Source organism: Sturnira hondurensis, unplaced genomic scaffold, assembly GCF_014824575.4.
Source record: "Sturnira hondurensis isolate 20B ecotype Veracruz unplaced genomic scaffold, ASM1482457v3 Scaffold0006849, whole genome shotgun sequence".
Lineage (NCBI taxonomy): Eukaryota > Metazoa > Chordata > Mammalia > Chiroptera > Phyllostomidae > Sturnira > Sturnira hondurensis.
In genome coordinates this window covers 873,570-900,452 of record NW_028079480.1, presented here as the reverse complement: position 1 = coordinate 900,452, position 26,883 = coordinate 873,570, and the positions used below count along the sequence as shown (strand labels likewise).

The 26,883-nt window shown below is 37.9% G+C and overlaps 1 protein-coding gene across 1 annotated transcript in view; it reads right to left on the bottom strand.

Moving 5' to 3' along the window:
• The window catches only part of HPSE2 (heparanase 2 (inactive)), a 260,303-nt gene that overhangs the window by 145,181 nt on the left and 88,239 nt on the right, over window positions 1–26,883 (bottom strand). Inside the window, exon 5 of the mRNA XM_037050907.1 lies at window positions 8,367–8,460. Coding sequence (XP_036906802.1) covers window positions 8,367–8,460 — 94 coding nt within the window. The remainder of the gene's footprint in view (window positions 1–8,366; window positions 8,461–26,883) is intronic.

Below are 26,883 nucleotides of genomic sequence, written 5' to 3'. Positions count from 1 at the left end.
ATCATTTTCAGCTACACAATCTTCTTTTAGGTACCTACCGATCACCTTCTCCCCATCCACTCCTCACCTACATTGTCTGATTTTCTCCCCATGGCTTAATTCATGTTATCTCCTCTGTGAAACTTTCCTCAAACTTTCAGAAAATTATTTCCCTCCTCTGGGCCCCAGAGCTCTTTGACCCTGTCTCTGACCTTGACCTTATTATACTGAGTTAAAATTTTCTGTTTGCCTATTTGTTTTCCCTCCTCTACTATACACAGCTTGAGAAAGCCACATTTTTCCCTCTTCACATATCTTATAGAATGCTTATTGAACACTTATAAAATAATGAGATCATGAAATAACATGTGTTAATAAATGAGATAACATTTTATTGATGAAAAGTCTGAGTTTTAGAGAAATAGCCTCAAAACCATAATAGCAAACAACAAAACCTTACAGTTGCAGTTGAGGGCTCTGTCCATTTTTCTAATTGAATTTTTCTGTTTGAGGAGACCTAGAAGCTTCTGGTTGACTAAACAGCTTCCGCATTTAATGTCCTTCTTAGGTTAAACAAGCTGGGCTATTCTGAGCCCAGGCATTCTGTACCTCATCACATTCTTCTTGATTTATTTCTTCTGTCTAATGTACTTTCTGTCAGTTTCATTAATTTTTTTCTGTATAATTTCTTTTTATCATTTCCCTGTTCCGGAGTGCCAGATTTGCCCATTTTCTTTTGGTATTAGATCAATTTTTAATTTGTGGCTTCTGTGTTGTTTTTAGGATTTAAAATTGCATTCTCTGGTCTACGGCCATACCACCCTGAACGCGCCCGATCTCGTCTAAAATTGCATTCTCTGCTCCTGATATCTCAGACCACAAAAAAGCAATTGAATATAACTGCAAAAATACATAAAATTAAAATAAGACATAGATAGAAACATCCCTGGGGAGAAAAGGAAATTATGAGCATATGCAGAAAAATAAAGAAGAAAGCTTCACCGAGTCCCAAAGCATGTTCAAGGGTAAATGTTGGTGGAAGAAGAGACTGGACAGCAGCTACTTGCATGTAAATCAGTCATCTTCCTTTCCCAGCCTTTTCTGTGACTAACCAACTCCTTGCTCTTCCTGGACAGTCTACCTACTGACAAATGACAGTTCCACTAGTCTCAGAGGTAATTTTCTCTCACTTAGGACAAACCCTATAATCTCCCCATGTCCACGGGAAACATTGGTAAATCATCCCAAGTCGCATCTTCCTTCTGAAGAAGCTTTCTGCCCCAGCCAGAACTTTGTTCCCAGGGCCATTCCTCCAACGTCCATGGGCAGCACACAGCTCCACGTTGTCACTGCCTTGCACGTAACAGAACCAAAAGCCTATGCCCATGAAATATATAAATAGACTCCAGTGAAAGAATGCAAATCACTCCCTGTAAAGCCTTGTCCTCTTCCAATATCTAATTTTGTGGTAACATTAGATATCAGCTAATACTGTGGTTCCAACTTTCATTCAACCCTGATTTTAGGATACCCACCTCAGACTGTATCAACTGATCTGGGGATTAAAATGATGTTCTTTCAGCAGGACAATTCAGTATTCTTCCTTAAAAGCATTTCTAATGTTGGGTGGTTAGGAATATACATATTACGTGTACTATAAAATAAATGGTGAACCAGTAGGGAGATACAGATAGCGTACTGGATAAGAGTGTGGGTTCTGGAGTTACGTGGGCCTGGGTCTGAATTCTAATTTTACTACTTAGCAAGTGTGACCTTGAGCAAATCACTGGTTTCTTCAATGGGTTAGTAATATACGATGCACTTAATAAATATCATTTATCATCTAAAAGGTAATACAATTATATTTTTGAAGGTTAATGATGCATTTTTCATATTTTAATGGTTTTGAAATCAGAATTTTTTTGTAATCATTATCAAAAGAAACTTATCAACTGTTTACTCTCCCCCCCAGCTGATGGTATATTTTATAATTGTGTTTAAGAATCAAGAAAATATTGTTTATGCAATGACAATAACCTCAACTTTGGAGCTCTTTCGTGGTAAACATACCTTTCCAGTTAGAGTTCCATTTGCCATTAGTGTCTCACATACGAAAGAGCAGAGCCACAGTTCCTCGTGGGTCATTTTCTCCCATTTGCAGAGGCACAGCCAAGTGGAGCCACAGAGGCTGATTTACTGGGATGTTCTTGAAGCTTACCCTTCCGGCTCTGCACTTTGACAGGCCTCTACTAACATCCTAGGCAGGCCCTAGTCATGTGTCAATTGGGTCAGATGTGTATTTTTAAAATGTGAAAATTCATTTTGTTTCTTTTTCTTAAAGAGCTCCTCATTGTATAAGCTTCTGGCCACTTAAAATTCAGAATCATGCAGGGATGGTGCCCAAGATATTAGAGCGGCATGCAAACAAACTACACAGTTTGTATTTAGGATCCCCTGCCTCTCCTGAGTACTTTCTTGGGCTGTGTTTCTCTTCTCCTCAACCAAAATCTGTCTTGGGAAAAGACCTTCTATTTGATATTAGCAGCACAGCCTGACTTTAAACCTGTGTCGTTTACTTCTTCTTGGGATATTTACATTTTTATATCCTTATTCTATGGTAAAATGAAAGATTACTTTTGTAAAATGAAATATCCAGCGTTAGCAAACAGAATGCAATGTTATTCTCAGTCACAAAGAGATCTTTCCTTCACTCCTAAACTCATGCCCAGAAGACAATCTCCTACTATGCATGTGTGTAGCCACAGTCCACTTACGGCTGCCTAAGTCAACTTCGGTCCATTCAACACTATGCTACAAGGTTAGCAGCAGATGACATTCTAGATCCAAATGTGAACGAGACAAAGACGTTAGTTTACTTCTGCTACACTTCCATGATTTGATTCTGCTCATTCACCTTCCCTTCCCACCTGCCTTCCTCCCTCTAACATTCACTGAGCACCTGCCAAGTGATAAGCACTCTGGTAGGTACTGGACCTTGAAATAAGCATCAACATGATTGAATGAATGAATGAGTGAATGAATGAATGAATCAAATATTGATTTTTGTAGTGATACTACTGTTCTTAACCTAGTAATGTGTTTTCATTTTTGCAGTTTTCTTCATTAGAGAAGGTTAACAATATCGTTGTCTTCATTTTTCATTGTGATTCTAGTTATTTCATGATCCTGAAGAACAACTGTTATCCTTTTACACTTTTCTTTCTTGATATACTAATAGGCTCAAATAAGTAGGTAAATCAGAAGGTTGGTTGAGAACAAAAGTTTCTTTTTTGAACTATTAATTACTTTAAAAGAATTAAGTATTCTTTTGCCTTACCTAGTTCCATGATCCTGCAACTAGCATATATTGGAAAAGTGATATAAGATTACTGTATTCATTGAAATTTCAAGAGTTAATCTTTATTAAATATTATCAGCAATCAAAAGCAATGATAATATTAGCATTGATCATGGTTACATCATGAACCATATAAACCACACCTTCTACCATACACATCTATAACCAGGAGTCCTCTGCTCACACCTTGAGAAGAACAGCATAAATAAGAGCCTGTCTGTCCTGCAGGTGTTAGCCTGAATGTTACTCCCTCTGGGAGGGCTTCTTATCTTTCTCTTCCTTTAGAAGGTAGATGTTTCCCACTATGGGCACCTATAGTACCTTGTCCCTATTATAGGAGACATTTCATCTTATTATCATTGTTTGTTTTGTTAACTATTTTCCCAGTAGGCCGTGGGTCCATGAAGACAACTACCATATCAGTCTTGCTTCCATTTTATCCTCAAGGTCTGCAAAATACTAAGAATGTTATAACCAACTAATAAATGAAGGAAGAAAAGAGAAAAGAGAAAGAAGGACAGAGGAAGAAGGAAATTTTCAACTATTAGGGAAGCCAATTGTCAGTTTATTTAGTATTTAAGATGCAATCATACAGACAGTATTCTTGGAAATACTTCCCTTATGACTGGGATTTCACCAGCTCTTTCCTGTGCTTATTGAATTCCTGAAAATAATAACAAAAAGTGTTATTTCCTCCTCTGATTCCTCTAGGAGATTAAGACACAAATCATTGAGTCCAAGTGACTTAAGCCAAAGTGGTTCTTCTTGGTCCTTACGTCACTGTTTTGGAGTCAGCCCAGCTATCCACACTATACCATCTGTACGGTATCCTAAACATCTCTTCCTTTCTCATCTGACTATTGCCTGCATTGTTAGATTCTCAACTGTTTTCCCTCGACTGATCTCCCAAAGTACAGATGATTATCCTCATTCTAATGTCAGGGAGAGAGAGCGTGGTTCAGCCAAAGAAGCGGGTTGTCCAAACACTGTCTCTGTTTAGCTTTCAAAAGCATCATGCAGATTTTCATATTATAGGAATTTGCCCACTTCTCAGAAAACTGACAATTCTTGTAAGTGGCAGTCCAAATTTGGAAACCACAGCTGTTTTTAGCAATTGAGTTACTGCATTTCAGGTGCCAAAAATATTACCTATCATACTCTCCAGGGTTCAAAGGAAGAGGAAAGAGGAAAAAAGCAAAAAAGTTGAGAATAAAGGTAGCATGAATCTTCTTCACTTACATAATTTATTAGAAATAACTACAATAATTGAAACCACAATAATTATGGCATTAAGAACTAGCATTCAATGGCAATGAACAAAACAGGGCTTTACATGACCTTCCTAATCTTCCCAAGTGGGAAGGAAGATAACATTCTTCTTCATTATCTGTAAAATGAAGATAGCATCTTCATTTTACAGATAATGAAACAGAATCAGAGAAATAAAGCAATGTTCCAAGGTCACACAACCAAGCCTGAACTCCAGCCCAAGCCATCAGACTTCAAATCCTGTATCCTATTTCTTATTTACACAGTCTCACCACTGATTTATCTAACCAATCCCATACAAATCCATTTTGGTGGGAAATCTACCCGTTTTCTACCACTGTGAGCCTAGGGGAAGGTGGGGAGGGATGCTATTAGGACTTCTCTGAACTTCCCAAAGTACAGAAAAAAGCAAAGATTTCATTCCTAGCTTTGGATGTGGGTTCCAGGTATAAACATACTAAAATCTGACTTGGCTCATCTCTGAACTGACTTTGAAGGCTCGCAAGAAAGCAGTTTGGCCACGCTGCCTCAGTTTGCACCTTGGACTCTACATTCCTATATCCCCTTCCTGCCCACAGGGGACTTCAGGAAGAGGAAAAGCAACTTTTCAACTGACAAAGCTTGGTGATCCTTCTCTGGTCTTCTCCCAGCCCTCGTAGCCCCAGGGCAGGCCAGTACCTAGCACATTCTGGGCTGTGGTGAGAGAGACTCAGCCTGAAGGCCCTAACAACTGGGTTTAGGCTGCTGCAGTCAGTGGAGAGCCTACCCCAAGCATCAAGTCTCAGGGAATCTGCAATCCTGTAACACCTCCAGCAGATACCCATGTAAGGCAATATCTGGCAGCAGCTTTGTAAAGAGAGCTGGAAAAAGAAAACGAGTGAGGGAAATAACTGATGGGATACTAAGTGAAACATGGATGATAGAACTTTGGCAGACAGCATTTTCCAAAAATAACTGCAAAAATATTTCTGGTCCTATACACTCTTCCTGAATCTTGCCATCCACTCCCCCACCCCCATCGAGCGGAGTTTATTTCCTTTCCCCTTGAATCTCTACCAGTCTTGTTCAGTGCCTCAATAAATTATAGTTGAAGCGATGCCCTGTGACTTCTGAGGGTAGGTTAAAAAAAGTGATACAGTTTCCACCTGGCTCTCTCTTGGGTTCCCGGCTTTAGAACTTTGGGAGGAAGCCCGGGCAACAGAAAGAGCTCAGATGTAGGTATTCCAGTTAGTCCCACAAAGGTGCTAGTCAACAGCTAGCATCAACTACCTGCCACGCACAAGAGTCAACGAGCCTTTCGACGATTCCGGTGGCCAGCTTTTGAGTCACCACAGTCTTTGAATCTTCCAGCGAAAGTTTCAGACATTTTGGAAGAAAAACAAGTCATCCCACAGTTTCCTGTGGGAATTCCTTACCCACATAATCTGTAGGCACAGTAAGTGGTTGCTTTAAGGCACTAAGTTTGGGGGTAATTTGTTATGCAGCAAAACATAATCAGATCAGGAACTCAGGCCTGAGAAGACTTCTGGGCACATTCTATTTGAAATTGCTAAAAGGTAACTCCACGCCCTAATGCTAATTCCAGTTGTCCCCTATTAGGTGCCTTCTGCATGTAGGTCATTTCTCTTAGAGGTTCCACTCTTCCTCCCTGCAACTGCACTTGGCCCTCTTCATTCAAGAGACATGCTTTTAAAGGTCTGAATCTCAATTGTGCACAGAGTTTGAGCCTTTTTTCTTAAGTTTCTTTGGCCCTGCCTACTACACAAACTAGGAGGTAAGCTTAGCTTATTAATTTCAGTCTTTGAACCCTCCCTCATGGTTAAGGAGTATGCAGTGTTGGAGGGTAATGAGTTGTGGGGAGAAAGGAAAGAAACGTAACTCCCGACACCTTTTTTATGGCTTAGTTATGACTTAGAGCTTTTTGTTCTATTTTAAAAATTACATGACCACAGCTAGAACCTTCACTGTGCTACAATACCGGTGAATCATTTTAGCTCCACTCTGATCAGGTCAAAACCAGGAAAGTAAAAAATACAGGGACCTGTACAATGTTGCAATGCAAACACCTGGGATAGTGCCTGGAACATAGTAATCACTCAATAAATATCTATTGAATGGGAGAATGAATGAATAAATAAATGAGAGAAATCCCCCCCTTCATTTACAAAGCAATACTTAACATTGGATTAGCATAATGTGCACAGACAACTATAGTGTTCAGTGGTTTGACAGTGTATAGCATTAGGCAGTATTTTTCTCAACCCCTCAAAGTAAGGGTTAAACCTTAAAAGCGTGAGTTCCTAGAGGGTAGGCACTGTGTCTTTTTCCATTTTGTATCCCAGCACCTGATACTTTGTCTGGTACTTGCTAAGCACTCTGTAAATATTGAATATTTAAATATCAAACACTAAATGAATTCTAAACACTGACAAGTCACTTGGTTCTCTCCTTAGGCTTTGCCAGCAGATGGCAGTGACAGCTGAGGGTGCTGGCCAATACACCCGATCCTCTGAGAGAGATCAGTCTGGGACATAAGGTCCAGAGGTCCTGAGGCTTACCAGTCTCTGTAACCCTTTGGTAATAAGAGGACTCCAAAGGGTATTCATAACCCGAGCATGACATTCGTATGAATGCACAAAAGGGTACAGATTTCCACTTTGACAACCAGAAGTGCTTTTCTATGATTGCTCTAAATGGGATTTTACTTCACAGCTAATTTTCTACATGAGCCATTCATTCTTTTGTCCATTCACTTATTTATTCATCCCATATTAATGGGTGCCTACCTATTGTTATTTTTCTGCAAAAATTTGTTTAATATGCTCAAGAGATAGTTACATGTTGAAAAGGTCCCCATTTCCTGAAGAAAAGCCTGACTAGGCAACAAAAGATTGAAATCACCATTGTGTAGAAGCAGATGGAAATTGTAGACATAGGATCCTCAGGATTCAGAATTAACGAATCCGATATATTTCAAAATGTGATCTGCACTGGGTAGAGTCACTTAACAGGTGACTATTCAGTACAGAGATGTCTGGCAGCCACTCTGGACACACTAAATCAGAGTATCAGAAGTGAGGGTAGAAACTCTGTGAGCCATCTCTGGTGACTTTGACTGTGCTCAAGAGTGAGAACTGTTGACCAAAAGTGTCTTGTTACTAGGTCCTAATGCAGGACTTTACTGGACTAGTATGGCTTTACTCACATCTCTAGTTGTTACTTGGCTGATTCTAAGACATTTAGAAATAGTGTAAATATGGCTTATGATGGCCAATTCCCCAGGTCAAAATTTCACTGAGTAAATGTAATCATTTTTTTCTTAAACTAACCCCAAATCAACCCCTGCAAAAAAGAAACCACAGTAAACTTATCCTTAAGAAACTCACAGTTTAGAAGCAAACTATCACAAAATATTTGTTACAAAGAACATGTCTACTGACATGGACAACAGTGTGGGAAGTGACTGTGGGAGAGGGGGGTGGGATGGGTGGAGGAGGGCAAAGGGGGAAAATTGGGACAGCTGTAATAGAATAACAATGAAAGTGATTAAACCTTGGTATGTTATATTCAAAAATTTTTCAATTTGAAAAACAATAAACAATCATCAACTATGAGAGGTAGCTCTAGACCGTGCAAATCTAGACTATGCTACTTTTCCACCCTGGTTCCCGCAGTGCTGATGTCCAGCTGGGCCCCTGTGACCTTTGCCTTGCCTTACCCCCAAACTGTCTCCTCTTCTTCCCAGGAGGCTTTTACTCACTTTCTGAATTTTCCTAATCTGGTCAGAGAGTGTATCTAACAGGCGAGTTTTCAGGAAGTCCATCACCTTGACCACCCGGCCATCAATGTAGCAACTGGAATAAAAATAAAATAAAAATCAGACAAAATCTCAAGCAGGAGACTACATATACTTCACTAGCCAAAGGTCTTTGTTGCCTGAGAAAGCAGCCCAGGATTCACTTAGGTTCTTATATCCTAAAAAGTTTGACCTTGGGTAGTTTTCAAATAAATAATAAGCTTTATTTCCTTCTTAAAATTTTATTAAATTCATTGGGGTGACATTGGTTAACAAAAGTACATAGGTTTCAGGTGTACGATTTTGTAATAATTATCTGCATATTTCAGTGTGCATTCACCACCCAAAGTTCAATCTCCTTCTATCTTTATTTGTGGTCTATGTGTTTCTTTCAATCTTTGTCCCATGAAACTACATTTCTTGCTCTCTAGGAATAAATAGGAATTCATACACAAATTGGGTAATGGAGAAAAGCTTACATTTTTGCTCCTAGGGAAAAAATTAACACCCATTCAATGCCATCCCTATCCAGACCTTAGAGTAATAAAGGTATGTGAGAAGTTTGAAAGAATACTTAAACATTTTTATAGGTTTCCACACCTTCAAACAAGAAAGCAAATACCAACCATAAAAACTTGATTTAGTGTAGTGAGTGAGTCTCAAAGATTTCAGCTTCAGCTCACCTGCCTGGGCAAAGTACCTTGTGGTCAACCTTCTTATACTACCTCCAAAGTAAATGAGTGGTGAATGAATAGATAAACAAATCAGTCGGATAGATCAAAGTCCAGGAGCCTTCTCCTAAAATATTAAGAAGGCACTTGTGGGTACGTTGGTGAATAGGTTTTGTTAGGCAGCTTCAGTGAAGCATCAAGTTGTGCTGATACTGTGTTGCGAACATTTAACTTGAAGAGTTCCATCCACTTTATAAGGACCCTCTTTGTGAACTCTTACTCTAAAATCTAAGCTGATTCTGGCCCAGGGTTAGGTGACTCAACTCTCCCCAGCCCCAACTTTGCAAAATTCCAAATTAAATCAATTTAAATCAATGCTTATGACTTCCAGGTGTCTTTTCCAACTCACTCAGCTCTGACTGGCTGAAGGCTAATGATAGATTATTTCATTTTTAATGACATGAATCTATCAGTACACATTATAGAACCATGTGAAAATTATTTTTTAATGTCAAATTCCCATACCAATACATGATATAGCAGAATGGTTAATTTTTTTAGATTGTAAAGCAGGTGACCTGGTTGCAGTGAGGGTGGGAGACGCACTCCACCATTCAGCCTTCTCTTTGGCCTCCCTCACCACCTCAGACATCTCCATGGAATCAACTATTGGTGTGTTGGAAAGAGTATGGGGTTTGCAGCCAGAGATTTGTGAGTTGAAACTCCAAATCAGGTATTTCCTATCGATGTGATCTTGTACAAGATAGTTGGAATAGTTGGCCTCCAGCAGCCTTAGTTTTCTTATTATTAAAAGAGAGGTAACATACCTACTTCTCAGTATTAACTAAAGTTTAAGCACATAAACCTAAAGTGTTTGGCACATAGTAGTAACTCATTAGTGTTTTTTCTAACTTCTCTAATTTTCAGCTCACAAAGATGGGGTCATAAACGACATGGGACTGATTAAATTAGTGTGAGTACAGAATTCTAGAAGTGGAATCATATCAAAGGGTATATGCTTTCAAAAATTTTCATGGTTACTTATATTAGGGAATAAAATAAAATGACATGACCTTTCACCTCATTCTTGGTGCAAATGCTAAACTGAGATCCAATAAACATTTATTATGCACAACACAGAGGGCTAGGCATGTCCATGTCCATTACCTGCTATTAGTACTTCACTATTAGCATTCTGATTTTTTAAAAAGTTGTAATTAGACAGCATACTACATGAAAGCTAGGCGTATTAAAACATGGTGATAAAATCTAAAATAATTTATGAATGTTAATCTGACACACATTGAAAATGCTTGAACACTTGTTACTATTTTACATAATGACTAGGCATATGATAAAAGTGCACTGTAATTAGTGTTCTGTTATGTTTTAATCAAATATATTATCGTTTCCTCTTTTCTCAGTTATCTCCCAGTAACTATTTCAAACATCTGAGTTTACAAATTTTGCTGGCAACACATGTAGTTAAATACTTACTGAGATAAAAAATGCCAGCTGTACTTTTTCAGTTTGTAGTATTCCCTATGAACACCCTCCCTGTCTCACAAATCCCTGGTCCAGGGTTGAGGGCCCCTTTACTCTTACCTACCCCCTTCCTTTTGTTTCTTTTCTCAAATATACAGACCTTGGAGTTAGAAAACCTTGGTTCAACCCCAGCTTTGACACTCATTATTTATACCATAATTGCATTTCCCCTTATTTTAAATTGAATTAAAAAGAAACTATAGTATTTCACAGGGTTACTCTACCAACCAAATCAGAAAAAAACATCTGGGCTCAGTACCTAGCACATAAAAGGAATCAATAACCAAATCCAGCCTCCAGGTAACTTAAGAGCCCAAGGTGGCACTAACCTGGATGGAAAAGCCATCGGATGGAGTGAGCAGGGGAGCACCTGCCTGGGGAAGGAGAGAACGTTCACCCACTGTAGGACTGGGAATGATGGAAGCAGGAAGCAGCCAGAACAGATATTACCAGTAGGGAAGCAGAGGAGGGATGGAGAGGGCTGTGACTGTGTTGCAAAAATAGGGAGCTTGAAAAGACGTGTATGGTCAAGCATGTGAGCTTGCTTCGCCGTCCCTGAGAAGTGACCATTTAGGACAGGGAATCCACTTTCATCTACTGCTAGTGCTCTTCCACTGGACGGCAGCTTGAAGCCACAAAAGGCTCTTTAACACGGGTCTAAAATTTGCTCCCTCTTACTGTCCACTCAATAGCTGTTTTCTTAGACCCAAGAAATAGTCCAATTGTTCCTTCCCTTAACATGTAGAGGAAGAATTCCCATAAAATCTTTGGCTTAAGCTTTTTAGAGCCTATTCTTGGCCCCACATTTAACCTAATAAGCTGGATTCAATCATTCTCAGTTGGTCTCAGGCTATTTCTGTGGGCTGTGAATTATACTGGAACAGGGGAGAGCTCCAGGCAGGAAACAAGTGTGACAAGGTTATCTTATCTCAACAGTGTAGGTAAGAAGGAATCTGGGTCCAGTAAGGGAGGTCATGGAAAGAAGTAAAAGTGAGAGTCTGTGAAGAACTAAAATTAAATAAAGCCCTGTGGAGTGTAAGAAAGAGAGGAAGGGGATGACTATGAGCTTATGAGAGAGAATGTTGCAGAGAACCCTGCTGCCAAGGATACACAGGCCAGTCAGACTAGGTTGTAGGCTTGTCAAAGGGGATGAATGATTCTGCTTGAAATATCAAGGATGCAGAGGACATCAAAGAGGAAAGATACAACAGGTAGTTGGAGATATAAGGAGGAGGTACAGAGAAAAGTTGAGACAGGTAATGGTGACTTGGGTGTCTTTTTCAGTTTATAGATAATAAATACAGCCATGGCTACAGATGAGCTCTCCAAGAGAAGAAGAGACTTTGACAGAGCTATCAGGCACCCTCTAAAATGCTTCTCAACCATGGCCCTGGACATTGCCTCTACATTTGGCCCAGTTAAGAATCTGTTCCTTCTGCAACTGGACCAATGCGGTGTCTTTTTAATAACCTCAGTCTGAGTCAAATTCACATTTGGGTGTCAAAGGAAGCCCCCATGTTATACTGAGAATTTTCAGCAACTTTCATTTGCAACCTTTCATTGTACTATGGAAACAGGAACTTTGGTCCCCCAGAATTCTGTATCAATTTTATGAGGGGATAATTTAACCACAGTTATGAATCTGATAAATACCTAAGCTCTTTTCTTGGTAACCTTTAAACAGGTAGCTTTCTGTACTTAATCTTCAGAAGCTGCTTAGAAAACATTCAACATCAACAATCTGTGGTTATTTTAAAAATTCCTGCTTGTTACAGAGCTTTCTTTCTCTGATAGTGGCTGCCTGTAGTGAAGGGCCCAGCATATCATTTAGATTATTTGGATATGGAGGGGGTGAGTAGCCCGAGGTAACCACTTGGTAAGAGTTAACTGTTAAAAATGAGGATGATGGTGATTTCTCATTAAGACTAGGTGAAAGAAGTAGAATTGGATTCCAACTGACTGACCGTCCAGGGACCAGGGGCAACTCTGCTTTTCTCCGCCTTGCTCACTGGGAATGATAAAACTGATTCTTAGCTACCAACCAGTCTCTCCACAAGAGCTAATTCATTTAGTAATGGCTACAAAGGTGTCAGTAATCTAAATAAATCAGAGAGGAAAGGAAGGATGGAGGGAAAGGAAGAAAGAAGGGAGAAAGGAAATTAATCATTTAGAGGTACTTCCACATGAACCCTGGCAGAACAGGTGGTTCTAGAAGCACTAAGACTGATACATTTAGGTAAATCATAGTCCTCCTCCAGGCTCTCTTGAACTTTCAGCATCTCTTAGGATCACACCATAGTGGCTGAGCTATTCAACTAAAACTTGAAACCAGGAGAGACTGTGCTGAAATGTTGAAACCTTTCTGTGGAGACAAATTGGCTCAATACCAGCAACCTTCACCCCTTTTTCTACTGGTCTGTAGATTGGCAGATAATACCAAGCACATATCTGGAGAAGGAGCAAAGATGACAGAATATTCAAAGTAAATAAAACCACCTATCAATTCATTCACCAACTCTCTTGCCCTCCTTAGTTTTAAATTTTATTTCCAGTTTAATATACTTCATCTTATTTAAAGTTTTGCCCTTTATATGGACAAGGATGTGGGGATTGACTTGGGAAAAGGGGGACTAGGGGCAAAAGGGTAAAATTGGGATAACAATAGCATAAACAATAAAAAACTTAAAAAAAGAAAATGTACATAAATGACATTAAAATATAAGAATGAAAAATCACTGATAAGCCCAACACTGAGAGGGAGACCCACTGTTAACCTTTTGCTGTACACCCTTTTGGAGTTTTTCATAGTAAATACACATAAAATTTTCCATAATTAGTCATTTTAATAACCTATTCCAGATCCTAGTCTATTCTCCGAGCATATAAACTTAAAACTGTCCCAGACTAGACTCCCAAGCTCACCTTACTGGGAAACTGACGGAACCATTGGAGACTTTGGGCTTCAAGTCATCACACTCTGGCTTTAATTCCACTCTGTCCATTTAGGGATCCTCTGCCAGGGGCAGGTCTCATCCCCTTTCTGTCTCTGCCAGCCAGGTTTTAACCCTGGTTCCCCTTCCCCCCTTCTCCAGGTCCCTAGATTCAGTCCTCAGAATTGTACTACAATTAGCCACTTATGCCATTAGCCTCTTAAAACATTTAATGAGGAGAGTTTGTTGGCTCCAGTGGCAGCTGGTTTTGTTTACCTGGCTCTTTACTTTAAAAGGAAAAACCTTTGCCCCTTATTATCTGACCCCTTCTTTTATTTCAGGTAATTGCATTAGTGCCGGCTTCCCAATGCTCAGGAATTTCCGGACCTATTTTGCTGCCTGCTGCTTTTAGGGAGGAGGGGCAGTCTGCTCAGAATTCTAACACCCCGCCTGCTGACTGGGCAGGTAATTCCATAAAACTGGGGCCTTCCCCACTGAAGGGGGAAAAGCTCGGATAATCATTAGAACAACCCTGTTGACCTATAAAACCTATTCTGACACCTTGAAGCCAAACACTGGAGAGGCTGACTTGAGTCTGTCTGAAGCTCTGTAAATTGTATTCGTTCCTCCTCCAAAGGACCTCACTGTGGCTTCTTGCTGAGCACATTCTTCAGACTCGCCCTTAGGTTTTCTTTCTGAGGCTACATTATTCTTCATCTTCGCAATGGGTCAACCCTCCTATCTTGTGCTCAAGAGCTACTTCAGGCAAGTGAAGCTTGGATGAAATGAAAATTATTACAAAAACTTTTAAAAATAAAGATCCTACTGAATATAGGTGTTTCTCTGAACTTCTTAAACCAGTTCCTATAAATCTACACAGGAGTCACCCAGCTGATTACAAGGTTGAGGTCCAGGAATTTCTAAGAGTTGGTACTTTGAAAAGATGTTATCATTGAAAAATGGTAAAAGTAGAGGTCAGGTTTGTGGGCAATTCCAGAGGCACATAATGTGGGCTCAAAAACTATATTTAATGAAACCATGACTACTTGTATAATCCAACCCACAGTGAGCCCAAAGGGTGGCCCTGAGGCTTAAGAGCTGTTCTAAGAGCGCCATTTTCTTGATCATTTTTCTCTCCTAATTCTTCGCACACTTTTGGTCCTGAGACCAGGTCATTCTCCCCCACGAACCCAGTGTAAGTGGAGAGACTGTCTCCTGGCAGAGGTTCAAACAGCTGGCCCTTGTTGCAGTGCTGAAGAGGGATCTACAAGCAGCCCCTAAAGACAGAGGTAGAAAAGCCACCTGCAACTCCAGCAAATGGAGTGGACTCTGAGAGGGCACCTCTGGGAATTTTCAGTCTTAGCAAGTGATAGAATCCAAAGTAGGGACAAGAGTGGGTCTGTGTGTTTTGGGGCTGAAATTTAAAACAAATTGTGGTACATTCTTTAAGAAAAAGGAATCAAAAGTACAAAACACAAGATTAGTTACAAAAGTATTTATTTAGAATGACAAAATAAATCACAACAAACTCCCAGAATCATCTCCCATCCATTTTGTTTTCTCAGAGCTCTTCGTGCAATTTACCGCAAATGCTTACATAACAATGCTTCCTAATAGCATCTGCCCCTATGCCTTTAACTCCTAGCTAGGGCAGCCAGCTTCCAAAATGAGGCAGATGTCTGGAAAAAAGTCTGCCCTCTGAGTAATCTCAAGAGGTACTTCCTGATTTCATTATGCTCCTCAGAAAAGGGCAAAAATATGAGCAAATATAGTCATGTTCCCCATAATGACATTTTGGTCAATGGAGCCTATATATGACAGTGGTCCCATAAGATTATAATAAAGCTGAAAAATTCTTGTCACCTAGTGTATCTCCTACTTTAGCCAGCTGTAACATTACAGCACATTATAGTATTCATGTGTTTGTTGTGATGCTCGTATAACACAAACCTACCGCACTCTCAGTCTTATAAAAGTATAGCACACACAATTATGTACAGTACATAACACTTAATAATAATAAATGACTATGTTACCAATTTATGTATTTATTATACTATACTATTCTACACTTTTATCATTATTTTAGGGCATACTCTTTCTACTTACAAAATAGTTTACTGTAAAACAGTATATAACAGTATGCTACATAACTCTGGCAGCAGCCCCTCACATTTCATGTTTATCTAGTTCCTTGATTGCACCATTTTCTCTTGTGCTTGATTTAATCTACTTTTGTTTTGTACAGTGAGTAACATGCTATAGAGATTTATAGCCAAGGAGTGATAGGATATACCATATAGTGTAGGTGTGTAGTAGGCTATACCATCTAGGTTTGTGTAAATGCACTCTGTGATGTTCACCTAATCATGAAATCGCCTAATGACACAATTCCCTGTTGTTAATGGTGCATGACTGTACTTCCCATCTTGTCCCCAGTAGGTGAAGTGTTGTTTTCCCCTGACTTCTTTCAAAGTTTTCTTTTTTCTTTGGGTTTTGGCGGTTTGAACGTAATATTTCTTGGTGTAGTTTCTTAGTATTTATAATACTTGGTACCTATGAGCTTCCTGGATCTATGTACAGTATTTTGCCTTTCATTAATTTTTGGAAACTTTTCAGCCATTATTACTGAATTACTTCAAGCCATTATTACTTCACTGTTCTTCTTCTGTGTTCTTTTTTTCCTCCATGTATTCATGTTCCAATGATGTATGTTACACACTTTGAAAATGTCCCATGTTATTGAATGTTCTGTTGTTCTTTTGTTTTTCACTTTTCATTTTAGTCTGAAAAATTTCTGTTGACCTATTCTCAAGCTTGCTGATTCCTAAGATGTGTCTGGTCTCCTAATGAGCCCATCAAAGGCATTCTTCATTTCTGTTACAGTGTTTTTTATTTCTAGTACTTGCTTTTGATCACTTTGTAGCATTTCCATCTCTCTGCTTACATTATCCATCCATTCTTATATATTGTGTACTTCTTCTATTAGAGCCCTTAACATATTAATCATAGTTATCATATTTTGCTGTGTATAATGCACACTTTTTCCCCCCAAATTTCTGAGGGAAAAATAAGGATGTGCATTGTACATGGGGAGTAATAATCCTGTATCTATATAAATGTTTTAAATTATTTTATTTATACTTATGCATTAAAAGTAGAACCCTAGAAAGCAATAATAATATCCATATGCAAAATAATACCCTAAAATATGATAATTGGTTTTGTTTCCAAATATAAATAAATAAATACAATTAAAAAATTAAAATGCAAGATTTTTTTCTGAAAATTTGGGCTAAAAATGTGGGTGCACATTATACACAGGAATGAATTATACATGGCAGAATACAGTATTTTTAAATCCCTGTCTAATAATTCCAACATCTGTCATATATAGTCTAGTTCTGAGACTTGTGGGGTTTTTTTTGTTTGTTCAGACTGTGTGTTTTTTCTTGCTTTTTGGTATACTTTGTAATTTTTTGTTGAAAGCCAACATGCTGAATTGGGAAACAGAAACCGAGATAAGTAGACCTGTGAGGATTTAGGCTACAAGTTGTGCTACGTTATGTGTTTATTGTAGTTGTAGGTACCAGAGGCTTCAGATTCCTCTGATGTCCTTGTTTGTGACTCATCTCTTGACTTTAGGCTTCCCTAATTACTCCTCCTCAGGGGGAGTATGTGTGTTACAGGGTTTTTTGTTTTTTTTTTCTAGCTAGAATTCATTGTTATTATATTAGCACCCTGTTGATATGGTTGCTGAGTATAGAAGAAGGAAACTGTTCCCTAATTTTATGATTCAGTCTCAGTCTTTTATTGGGTCTGTATCTCTGGGCTATAAATGTCACTTTTTAAGCTATTCTTTCTTAGGTGAGACAGGAAGGATAGAGGAGTTAGAGTGAGAGGAATGCCTTTCCATAAAAGGGATAAGGCTCTGGTTATAACTTTTCCCTTAGAGAGCTGACATTTGTTACAGAGAATGCTCTGATTATATCCCATAAGGATAACTCTTACTCTCCCCTGGCCAGAGCCCCTATGGTGTTTTTCTTGGATTCCACAAAAGTGGAGGGTGAGGGGCTAAGACTGAAGCCTCCAGGAGTTCCTTATTTTCAAGTCAGTCCACACTTAGTGTCTCTCTAGAAAGTCATTAAAAATACCACTTAAGTGTTCCTACCAGTTATGGTTTCAGTATTTTCTGTTTCAAGTAAGCAAATTTTGGTGGCGAGACTGGATTAACCTGTCTTTCTAGATTTCAGGGTGTTGGTTTGCCCTACAATCATAATTCTCCAAGAAAAGTTGTTCATTTCCAAACTGTTCACCTTGTTTGTGTTGAGTGAATAAGAATAACAACTCACCAGCTCTTTACACATTGTGGCTAAAACCAGAAGTCCATCAAAAGAATTCTTATGCATGCTAGCACTGATCTTTTGGCAATACTTGCGTTAAGCACTGTGTTGAGAAATAGCCTTATCTCCAAAGTGCATTGCCAGTTAATGTGCTAGTGTGATCAGTTAGTAATGTCTGCCATGGTAAGGAGAGTAAGGAATGAAGGCACATGTGCCACATATTTGCTATTTTTGACTAAGATGATTTGAAGGCCCCTTCCAGATCCAATGCTCAAGTTCTCCTCTTTGACACAGAATCAGACGATACCATTGGGTGTCCCCTAAACACATGTGAGAATCCTGTATTTCATTTGGTACTAATTACATTGCTTTTGCATATGATGTCATCCAACAGATGCACACAGGAATATATACAAAGAGAAAAGCAAAACAAAATGACTTGCCCAAAAGTCTCTTGTAAGTTTCCTATTGAGTTTTATTTTCCACACCATCATTTATATATGAGATTGAGAAATTACTTCTATTTTGTACTTCCTCAGTCTGTATGCTATACCTTTTCCATAATGTGGGTTTTGCATCTATGTCTTTGAAAGAACAGGGTAGGCAAAAACTGTCTATATTACATTATGTGTGTATGTGAAACAGCATCCATGTTAGCACCTAGTAGACTTTTCAGAGGACAAATTTCAGAAAAATTTATCTCAAAGCTTATAATCAGAAAAATGATGTTTCTCATAAAAATTACTCTTGTTTTTGACTTATGGACACTAGATTTTTGTTTTCCGCTTTACTTTGGTTACTTGAAAACAGAATGAAATTTATAGTCCATCTCTAACAAGAGAATAAAACAAGTTCATAAACATTTTAGTGTTAACCTTTCTCACTGCTTTATTGTTCTTCTAACACCATTTTCCATTTACTCTTACTCTCGCACTCATCTTTTTTCATCATTTTGCTACTGGATAGAAAAGTGGCCAGAAGGAAGGCTGAGAGAAACTGTGAAAAAAAAGGCACTCAATAATTCACAAACTATATAATTAGCTCTCTCTAGATACAAAGCAAAGCAAAGCCCCTTAGTCTTATTTCCTGCTTTATTTTCTTTTCTCCAATATCAATCTTTTGTTTTATTAAATATTTGGGAAAGTTTCAATAAGTCATATTCTCTTACAAAGTTTAAAAACACTCTTTTCTTTGTCAGATCAAATGTTTCATTTGAAACAATAGTTTGAGGTTGGATTATGAATCTATTAACCTTTAGTTTGTCATAAATAGATATCCTCTCCTAAAAATTTGTAGACATTTTTATGTTTTCCTGGGGCTAGAATTGGTTCTCCTAAGTGGCACCAAGAGTTGGTAAGGATTGAATTAATATAACCAGGGCTACCTGATATTTCCAGAATATATTTCCTCAAAGATCACAGTACTTCACAGATAAACTTAAAGGATCTTTCTGAATGAGAACAGGGCAATTTTGCTTTCTTATTTCATAATGAAAAACAGTAGTCCAGGGCTCCACTGTAGGACATTCAATGAGAGAGAGAGAGCGAGAGCACATTGAGTGTGAGGGACAGGTAAAGAAGTGGAGGCAGCCTTGGTGCCATGGGGAGATTGATAGGTCCACACTAAGGAAAAGGTCTGTAGCCTTGCCCAGTGGTCAGCAAACATTTATGACTGGGGGCTATGTGGTCACTGTTGCAACTTCTTAACTCTGCTATTGTAATGCAAAAACAGTCATAGACAATATAAATTGATAAGCATGGTTGTATTCTAATAAAACCTTTTTTATGGAATTTCATAAAATTTTCACATCACAAAGTATTATTCTTTTGATTTTTTCCCTAGCTGTTTACAGATGCAAGTAACATTTTGTAGGTTTGCCAGCCATACAAAAACCCATGATAGGCTGGGTTTGGCCTGCAGAGCATAAGTTGCTAGTACCTGCCACACTGGACAATTAAATTCTCTACAGCTGGAAAAGTACAAGCTATCTCCATTGAATTAAGCATTATTAGCAAGATTCCAACAATTAATTCCACGACTGATACAACCACCACTGGTAGGGTGAATATACCTATCTCCGGTATCTGTCTGTAATAACTTCCCACTTAAGTATATGAATTACCATGATAGAAAGTATGTTAAATGTCAATTCCCTGACCCTGGGTGAAGCCCTTAAATCCACATTTTTAATCGGTATCTCAGGTAATATGATTTGTGTGTAGATCCAGACTTTGAGGATCAGTGAATTACTGCACATTATTAGATCCCCTGCTTATACAAAACAAACAAACAAGCCCACCAGGTCACCAGAGACAAAGAACAAGTGCTCAAAAAGAGTTCCACAGAAAAGAAGGTGCTAAAAGTACGCTAGGTCTTCCAACACTGGTTTCCAACAATTGTATAAATCTCCAGATTCTTCTGTTCCCTCTTCCTAGACTAAATAGCTTCCTTCTCTGTGAACTCTTCTAACCTACTGTGCCCGCAATGATTTACAGTAATTTAAAGTCATGAATCCAGAAACAATCCAGGGCCATATCACCCACTCTAATCTAAACCGACTTCATAAAAATGGAATTTGGACTTAAATAAACACACATGACTGAGTAGATGCTAGGAATCCCCCATCCAATCTTAGACCTAGAGAAATGCTGCACAAATAAAAGAAAGAATATTAGTTAAACTTGAAATGAAGGTGAATCTCCAGATAGCAGAAAAAAATAGAGATTCAAAATCAGAATGGCAACTAGGAGATGCAATTTACACCACAAATCTCAGAGGGCTGCTCCTATATGAAAAAAGGCATTTTGTGAAGTGCACTGTCATTTTTTTTATCCTTGTTAAGATAAAATTCTGTCTTTTCTTACTGACTAGCAGGAATGTTTTATATATTCTGGATGAAAACCTTTCGTTGTATATACTCACATAAGCCTATATCCTCTCTCAGTTTGTGATTTCCCACCCTTTATGGATTTTTTTTAACATTTAATGAACAGGTATTGTTAATTGAAATGAAGTACAATTAATCAATTTTTTTCAGGGTTAGTGATTTTTATGTCCTATTTAAGAAATATTTGCCTACTTCCAGGTCATGAGAACACACTATGTCTTCTTCTGAAGTTTTTTGGTTTTACCTTTCACATTTAGGCCTGTGATCTGTCTTGAATTAACATTTTCCTTTATGGTGTAAGGTACAGATCAAGAGAGTATCTAAAAGCAGCCAAAGAAAAAAAGACTTTGCCTCAAGGAGTGACCACATTTCTTATATTTGACTTACCAACAAAAACTATGGAAGCTAGTAGATAATAAAATTACATTTGTTCAACTGCTGATTTTGTTTTCTAGCAGTATGACAATGATTTATCTAGGTGTGGTTTTCTTTGTATGTATCCTTATTGTAATTTGCTGAGCTTCTTTTCTACATGTTTTTCATTTGAGGGAAAACTGCATAACATAAAATAAACCATTTTAAAGTTCACAATCCAGTGGCATTTACTTTATTCACAACATTGTGCAACTAGCATGCTAATTCTGAAATACCCCCAAATGGAACCCTATACTCACTAAGCAGTCTTTCCCCATTCCGCCCTCTGCCAAACCCCGGAAGTCACTAATCGTTTGTCCCTGTAAATTTATCTACCCTGGGCACTCTATACAAATGAAAAAATATAATACATGGTCCCTTGTGATTGGCTTCTTTTACTTAGAAGAATGTTTTTGAAGTCCATCCACATTACGTCACATACCAATATTTATTTCATTGCAGAGATAGACCACATTTTGTTTATACATTCATTCATTCACGCACATTTGAACTGCTTCCCCCTTTCAGCTATTGTCAATAGTGCTGCTATGAACATTCAAGTTCAAGTATTTGTTTTTAAGAATGGCCATTTACAACTTAAAGGATACCTGTTTCAATTCTTTGGGATATATAGCTAGGAGGAGAATTGCTGGGTCACATGGTAATTCTATGTTTAACTTTATGAGGATGTGAGCTTCATGAATTTGTGACATTTTCATGGCCATTCTGTCTTGAAAAAAATGTTTTTGTTGCATTCTCTCCTCCCTTTTTGGTGCTCCAGTTCTAGGGACAGCAAAAGCCGCCTGTATTCCACATGTTCCATGTACTCGTTCTTCCCCTGCCCCTATGCTTCATTCTGGGTATTTCCTATTAACTTGTCTGTGAGTCAGTTAATCTAATTTTTTGCTATATCTTGTCTGCTGTTAAATACATCAAGCAATATTGTTTGTACTTCTAGACTGTCCATTTAATTTTTGTAAAATAGACTCCAATTCTCTGTTAAAATCCTCTATTTTTCACCTTTAATTCACATTCTCCTGAAGGCACATATCAGAGTAATTTAAAATTCCTTGTCTGAGGCAAAAAAATCATGCAGCTAACATTTCTGTACATTTTTAAGATGTAAAAAGATACACATAAGATTTAAATAACACTTTTAGTTGTTTAGAACTAAATGGTGATTTNAAAACTGTACTTGAAAAATAATTAAATAAAAAAAAAACTAAAAAAAAAAAAAAAATAAAATAAAATAAAATTCCTTGTCTGAGGCAAAAAAATCATGCAGCTAACATTTCTGTACATTTTTAAGATGTAAAAAGATACACATAAGATTTAAATAACACTTTTAGTTGTTTAGAACTAAATGGTGATTTTTATTTCTTCCCAATCTGTATTTCATGTATTTCTGGTTCCGTATTTCACGGTGCATGCAGACAGTAACAATATACGACAGAGCCCTGGGGCAGAGGAAAGCAACTGCTTTAGCTACTGGGACCTGGGAGCCCTTGCAACCCTGAGACCCTACTTGTCGGGCTACAGGTTGAAGGAGGCCTCGCCAGGCACCCTGGTTGCCCATCAAGGTGCACTGTATTGCACTGGTTAGAAAGCCCTGATTTGGGGCACTAAGGGTTAAGTGGTTAGAGAATCACCCTGAAGGCAAAAGTAGCTTTCACAGAAAGTTGAATGGACTAAAACAAAGACAGAATCATTGAAAGCAAACTGTTTATGTACCTTCCCAGAGGAGAGAAGTGGAGAAAATGAAATTCACAAAATGCTATTATATCATCAGCCATTAGCATTTATTGAACAACAAATTGTTGAGGGAATAAGGGCATAAAAAATAAAATTCCTTGTCTGATAACTCCAATGGCAGAATCACCTGAGTGTGCATGTGTGTGTGTGTATGTATTTGTCCTTTCTTAGCTCCGGGCCACTTAGTTCTATTTTTTAGTATGCTTCATAAATTTTAAGTGGATTTGGACATTGTGAATGAAAAATTTTAAAGGCTATGGCTAATTTGCCATTCTCCAAAGATGGTTATGTTTTCTTTTCGAAAGAATACAGGATACCAAGAGATCACCTTCATTCTCCTAAAGCTTGGTTTAAGGCAGTGGGAGGTTTGGTCTATTTCAAATTTGTCCCTACTCCTGAAACACTGTCCTTACTTCTAGAGCATGGTCATTACTTCTAGGGTCTGAGCCTTTCAGAATCTCAACTGAAAACCAGGAGAGTTTATGAAAGCACCCACACATTACCAGGACCTGTGTGCTAGTCTCTATCTCTCTCCTACCATCTGTTTGCTGAGATCCTTGTGCAGCACTTCAGTCTCTCTGCTGCTTTTTACTGCTTGGTTTCTAGGGGTCTAATGACTTGTATACAAAATGGCGGATTTGGCCAACGACTTGTGAGAAATTTGTATTCCTGCTGCTTCTTCGTTGTGCTTTGCTTTTCTCTAAATTTTATCCTTTAATACCAGCCACTTTGGCAGCCCCCAATTCTTACTCTGTTGCTGTAGCCCAGTAAGAACATTATGTCTGCTTAAACTCTATTCCCCTAGGCTGAAATCTGGAAAATAGCCTCAAGAAAATAATCTAGGGATGATGTTTATATGGGGTTCACTTCACGAATTTTTCTTCTTTCAAGAATCCTAGCTCCTCAACTCTCCCTGTGTTGGTTATATTCCAATGCCTTAAAAAGGTTACTTTATTGTTTGATCAGCTTTTAGAGTTGTTTTTTGTTGGAGGATCGGTCAGGTACAAACTACTCTATCATGACCAGACTAGAAGATCTCTACAAACAAATTTAATGAATAATATCTACATTAAACACTTTGTCGCAAACAATAGACAGAGAGGGAAAACTATTCAAATCATTTCATGATGATAGTAGAACCCCTATTCTACTGGCAGTAAAAAATAGCACAAGAAAACAAAATTATAGAATCATCTCACCTATATATATGGAAACAAAAATCTTAAAATACTAGTGAATAGAATCCAGCAGTGTATTAAAAAATACTACAGCCTAGACAGGGTTTATCCCATAAATGGAAGGACTGTTCAATATAAAAAAACTCTGCCTATGTAATACACTATCTTAACATTAAAGGAAAAAAGCCAAATGATCATTTTGATAGATACAGAAAAGAAGTTGGATAAAAACAGATACATTCAATTCCTTAAAAAAATAATAAAACTAATCTTTAAGAGGCCAGAAGATATGATCTTCTTAACCTGATAAAGGCTATCTGCCAATACCCCAGAGAAAACATCAGACCTTATGGTGAAAGTTAAGTCATTCCCATTCAGGTCAAGAATAAACAAAAATGCCTTCCATCACCCTTAGCATTAAATACTGTACTGAAGATCCTCAATAGTTAAAAAAAAATTAACAGCACATAATTATTAGAACAAACCTAATTTATCATTATTTGCAAGCAATGTAATGATCTATAGAAAAGCTAAAAGAACTACAGAAAAATTTTTGAGAACAGGTTAAAAAACTTATGGTAGTTACTTAAAAGATGAACATATAAAATCTATAGTGTTCCCAAACACTAAAAACAACTAGTAAGAGACTGTATTAAAAAGATGACTTTGCAAACCTATAAGATTCTTGGGAATAAATCTATCCAAGTGTGCAGGGACTATAGGAAGAAAATTATAAAATCAGATTTCTAATTCACATTCATAAACAAAAATATATTTCAGATGGGACAAGACTTAAGTATTTTTAAAAAGTTTAAAACAGGAGAATATTTTTATGCTTTTATTTTACATAGGAAATGTTTTTCATTATACTATATATCAAAGATAAATAAATAAAACAAATTTATATTTAACAATATATACAGATCTTAACAACATGTTGAGTATAAGAAAGTGATTTTGTAGAATATGAGTGTTATCATTCTACTTTATGTAGTTTTATATAATTTTCAATTATGTAATTTATGTAAATGTTTAAAGCATACAAAGCAATACAATAGCTACTTTATAGATTCTCATGGCTTTAGTAAAAATATAAAAATAAATATAGACAGAAGTATGCAATCTTAAGTTATATAAGTGGTTATCTCTGAAAAATAATGGGACTACATGAAAAAACTGGTAGACTTCAATTTTATATCAATGATGTTTTGTTTTATATAAAATATAAGCAAAACTTAAAAAATTAATATGAATTATGAGTTGGATACATGAATGTCTTCATATAATTCTCTCTGTTGCCATTTTTGATCTTTTATAAAACAAGACACTGGGAAGGTCCTATGGGTAGTTCTTTTTGTTTTTTGTGTTTGAAACAAAATATTCAAAATGTATTCTCTAACAGCCAGCATCAGCAGGTTCAGCTGCAGGGTTGTCTCCATACACCATACATTCCCAAGGCGCAACAGGAAGCAAAGCTCTGGCGTGTCCTCAGGAACAGCACCCACTGCACAGTGTGAACAGATACTATCATTGTGTTCACTGACACTCCCGGGAAGAATGGCACAACTTGGCAAAAACAAAAAATGTTTCTGGATCCTAAAGTCAGATGCAATCACTCAGAGACCAACTTTTGATATTCTTGATCTACATTTCCACATTGAGGGGGAAAGACTCTTCCATGAAGAAATTAGGGTCTTTCCTTCTTCCTCTTTTAACTGTTAAAAGCCACATTTATTGTTTGCCTAATATTACATACACAGAAAAGGGGATTAAAAAACATCTTGAGCGTCCAGCTGCTCCTACCAATACATCAACTCCTAGGTTTAAGACGGGGACTAGGAACACTTTCAGTGGTCATAAAATAGGAAAAGAGACAAAAATAAAAAATAAATGAGGGAGATAAATTAAAGCTTTCATACTCAGGACTTGCCTGTTCCAACTTCATAGCCTTTGTGTGACAACACTCGGAGTGGGGCAGGATATCTTCAGAATTACTTAGCATGAGTCACATTAAGGAAATTTTTAAAAATTAGTATGTGAACCTCTAATAAGAAACATGCCCTTCCATGAGTTTCTTCAAGAACAAAAAACCCATTTGCTTGAAAGAATAGGTAGTGGCTAACTAAATTAAGTCACCTGAGGTCCCCTGCTCAGGTGCCCACCTGGCCTGGTGTTCAGGAAGAAGGCGGCATCTGGAAAGCACAGAGAACACACTGGCACTCTGAGGGCTCCCTCGGAACTGTACCCCAATACACAGCAACACACACACTGACTCACCCTTTCCCCTCAGGAAAAGAACCGAGTCCTGTGAGTAACTGAAATGCAAACAACTTTAAAAGATAAAATGAACAAAATCCAGGCGTAAGTGAAACTGAAATTTTACAGGAAAATGGGTCTGTTTCTGGAGGTGGAAAGGAGAGCTGACAATGGATGCTAAGAGTGTTAGTATTTCCCCCCCTGGGAGCTAGGTGTGGCCAACATCATTGAGTACTTGTGAAACATTAATGGGCTAACAGAAAAGTTATGAGTCTTTGTTCAATTAAAATTTGGTTGCACCATCATTAAAACTAAGCTGTTCCACCTGCTACTAATTTCATTATTGGCTACTAGGCTCGTTATTTATTTGTTTGTCTGAAGGGAGAGAGGAAGTGCTGCTGGCAGGGCAGATCAAACTGAAGTACACACGAGAGGTCGTGTGCTAACGAACAAGAATGCTGATCTGCAGTGGTTCTCACTGCAAATTTATGGTCTAAATTTGATG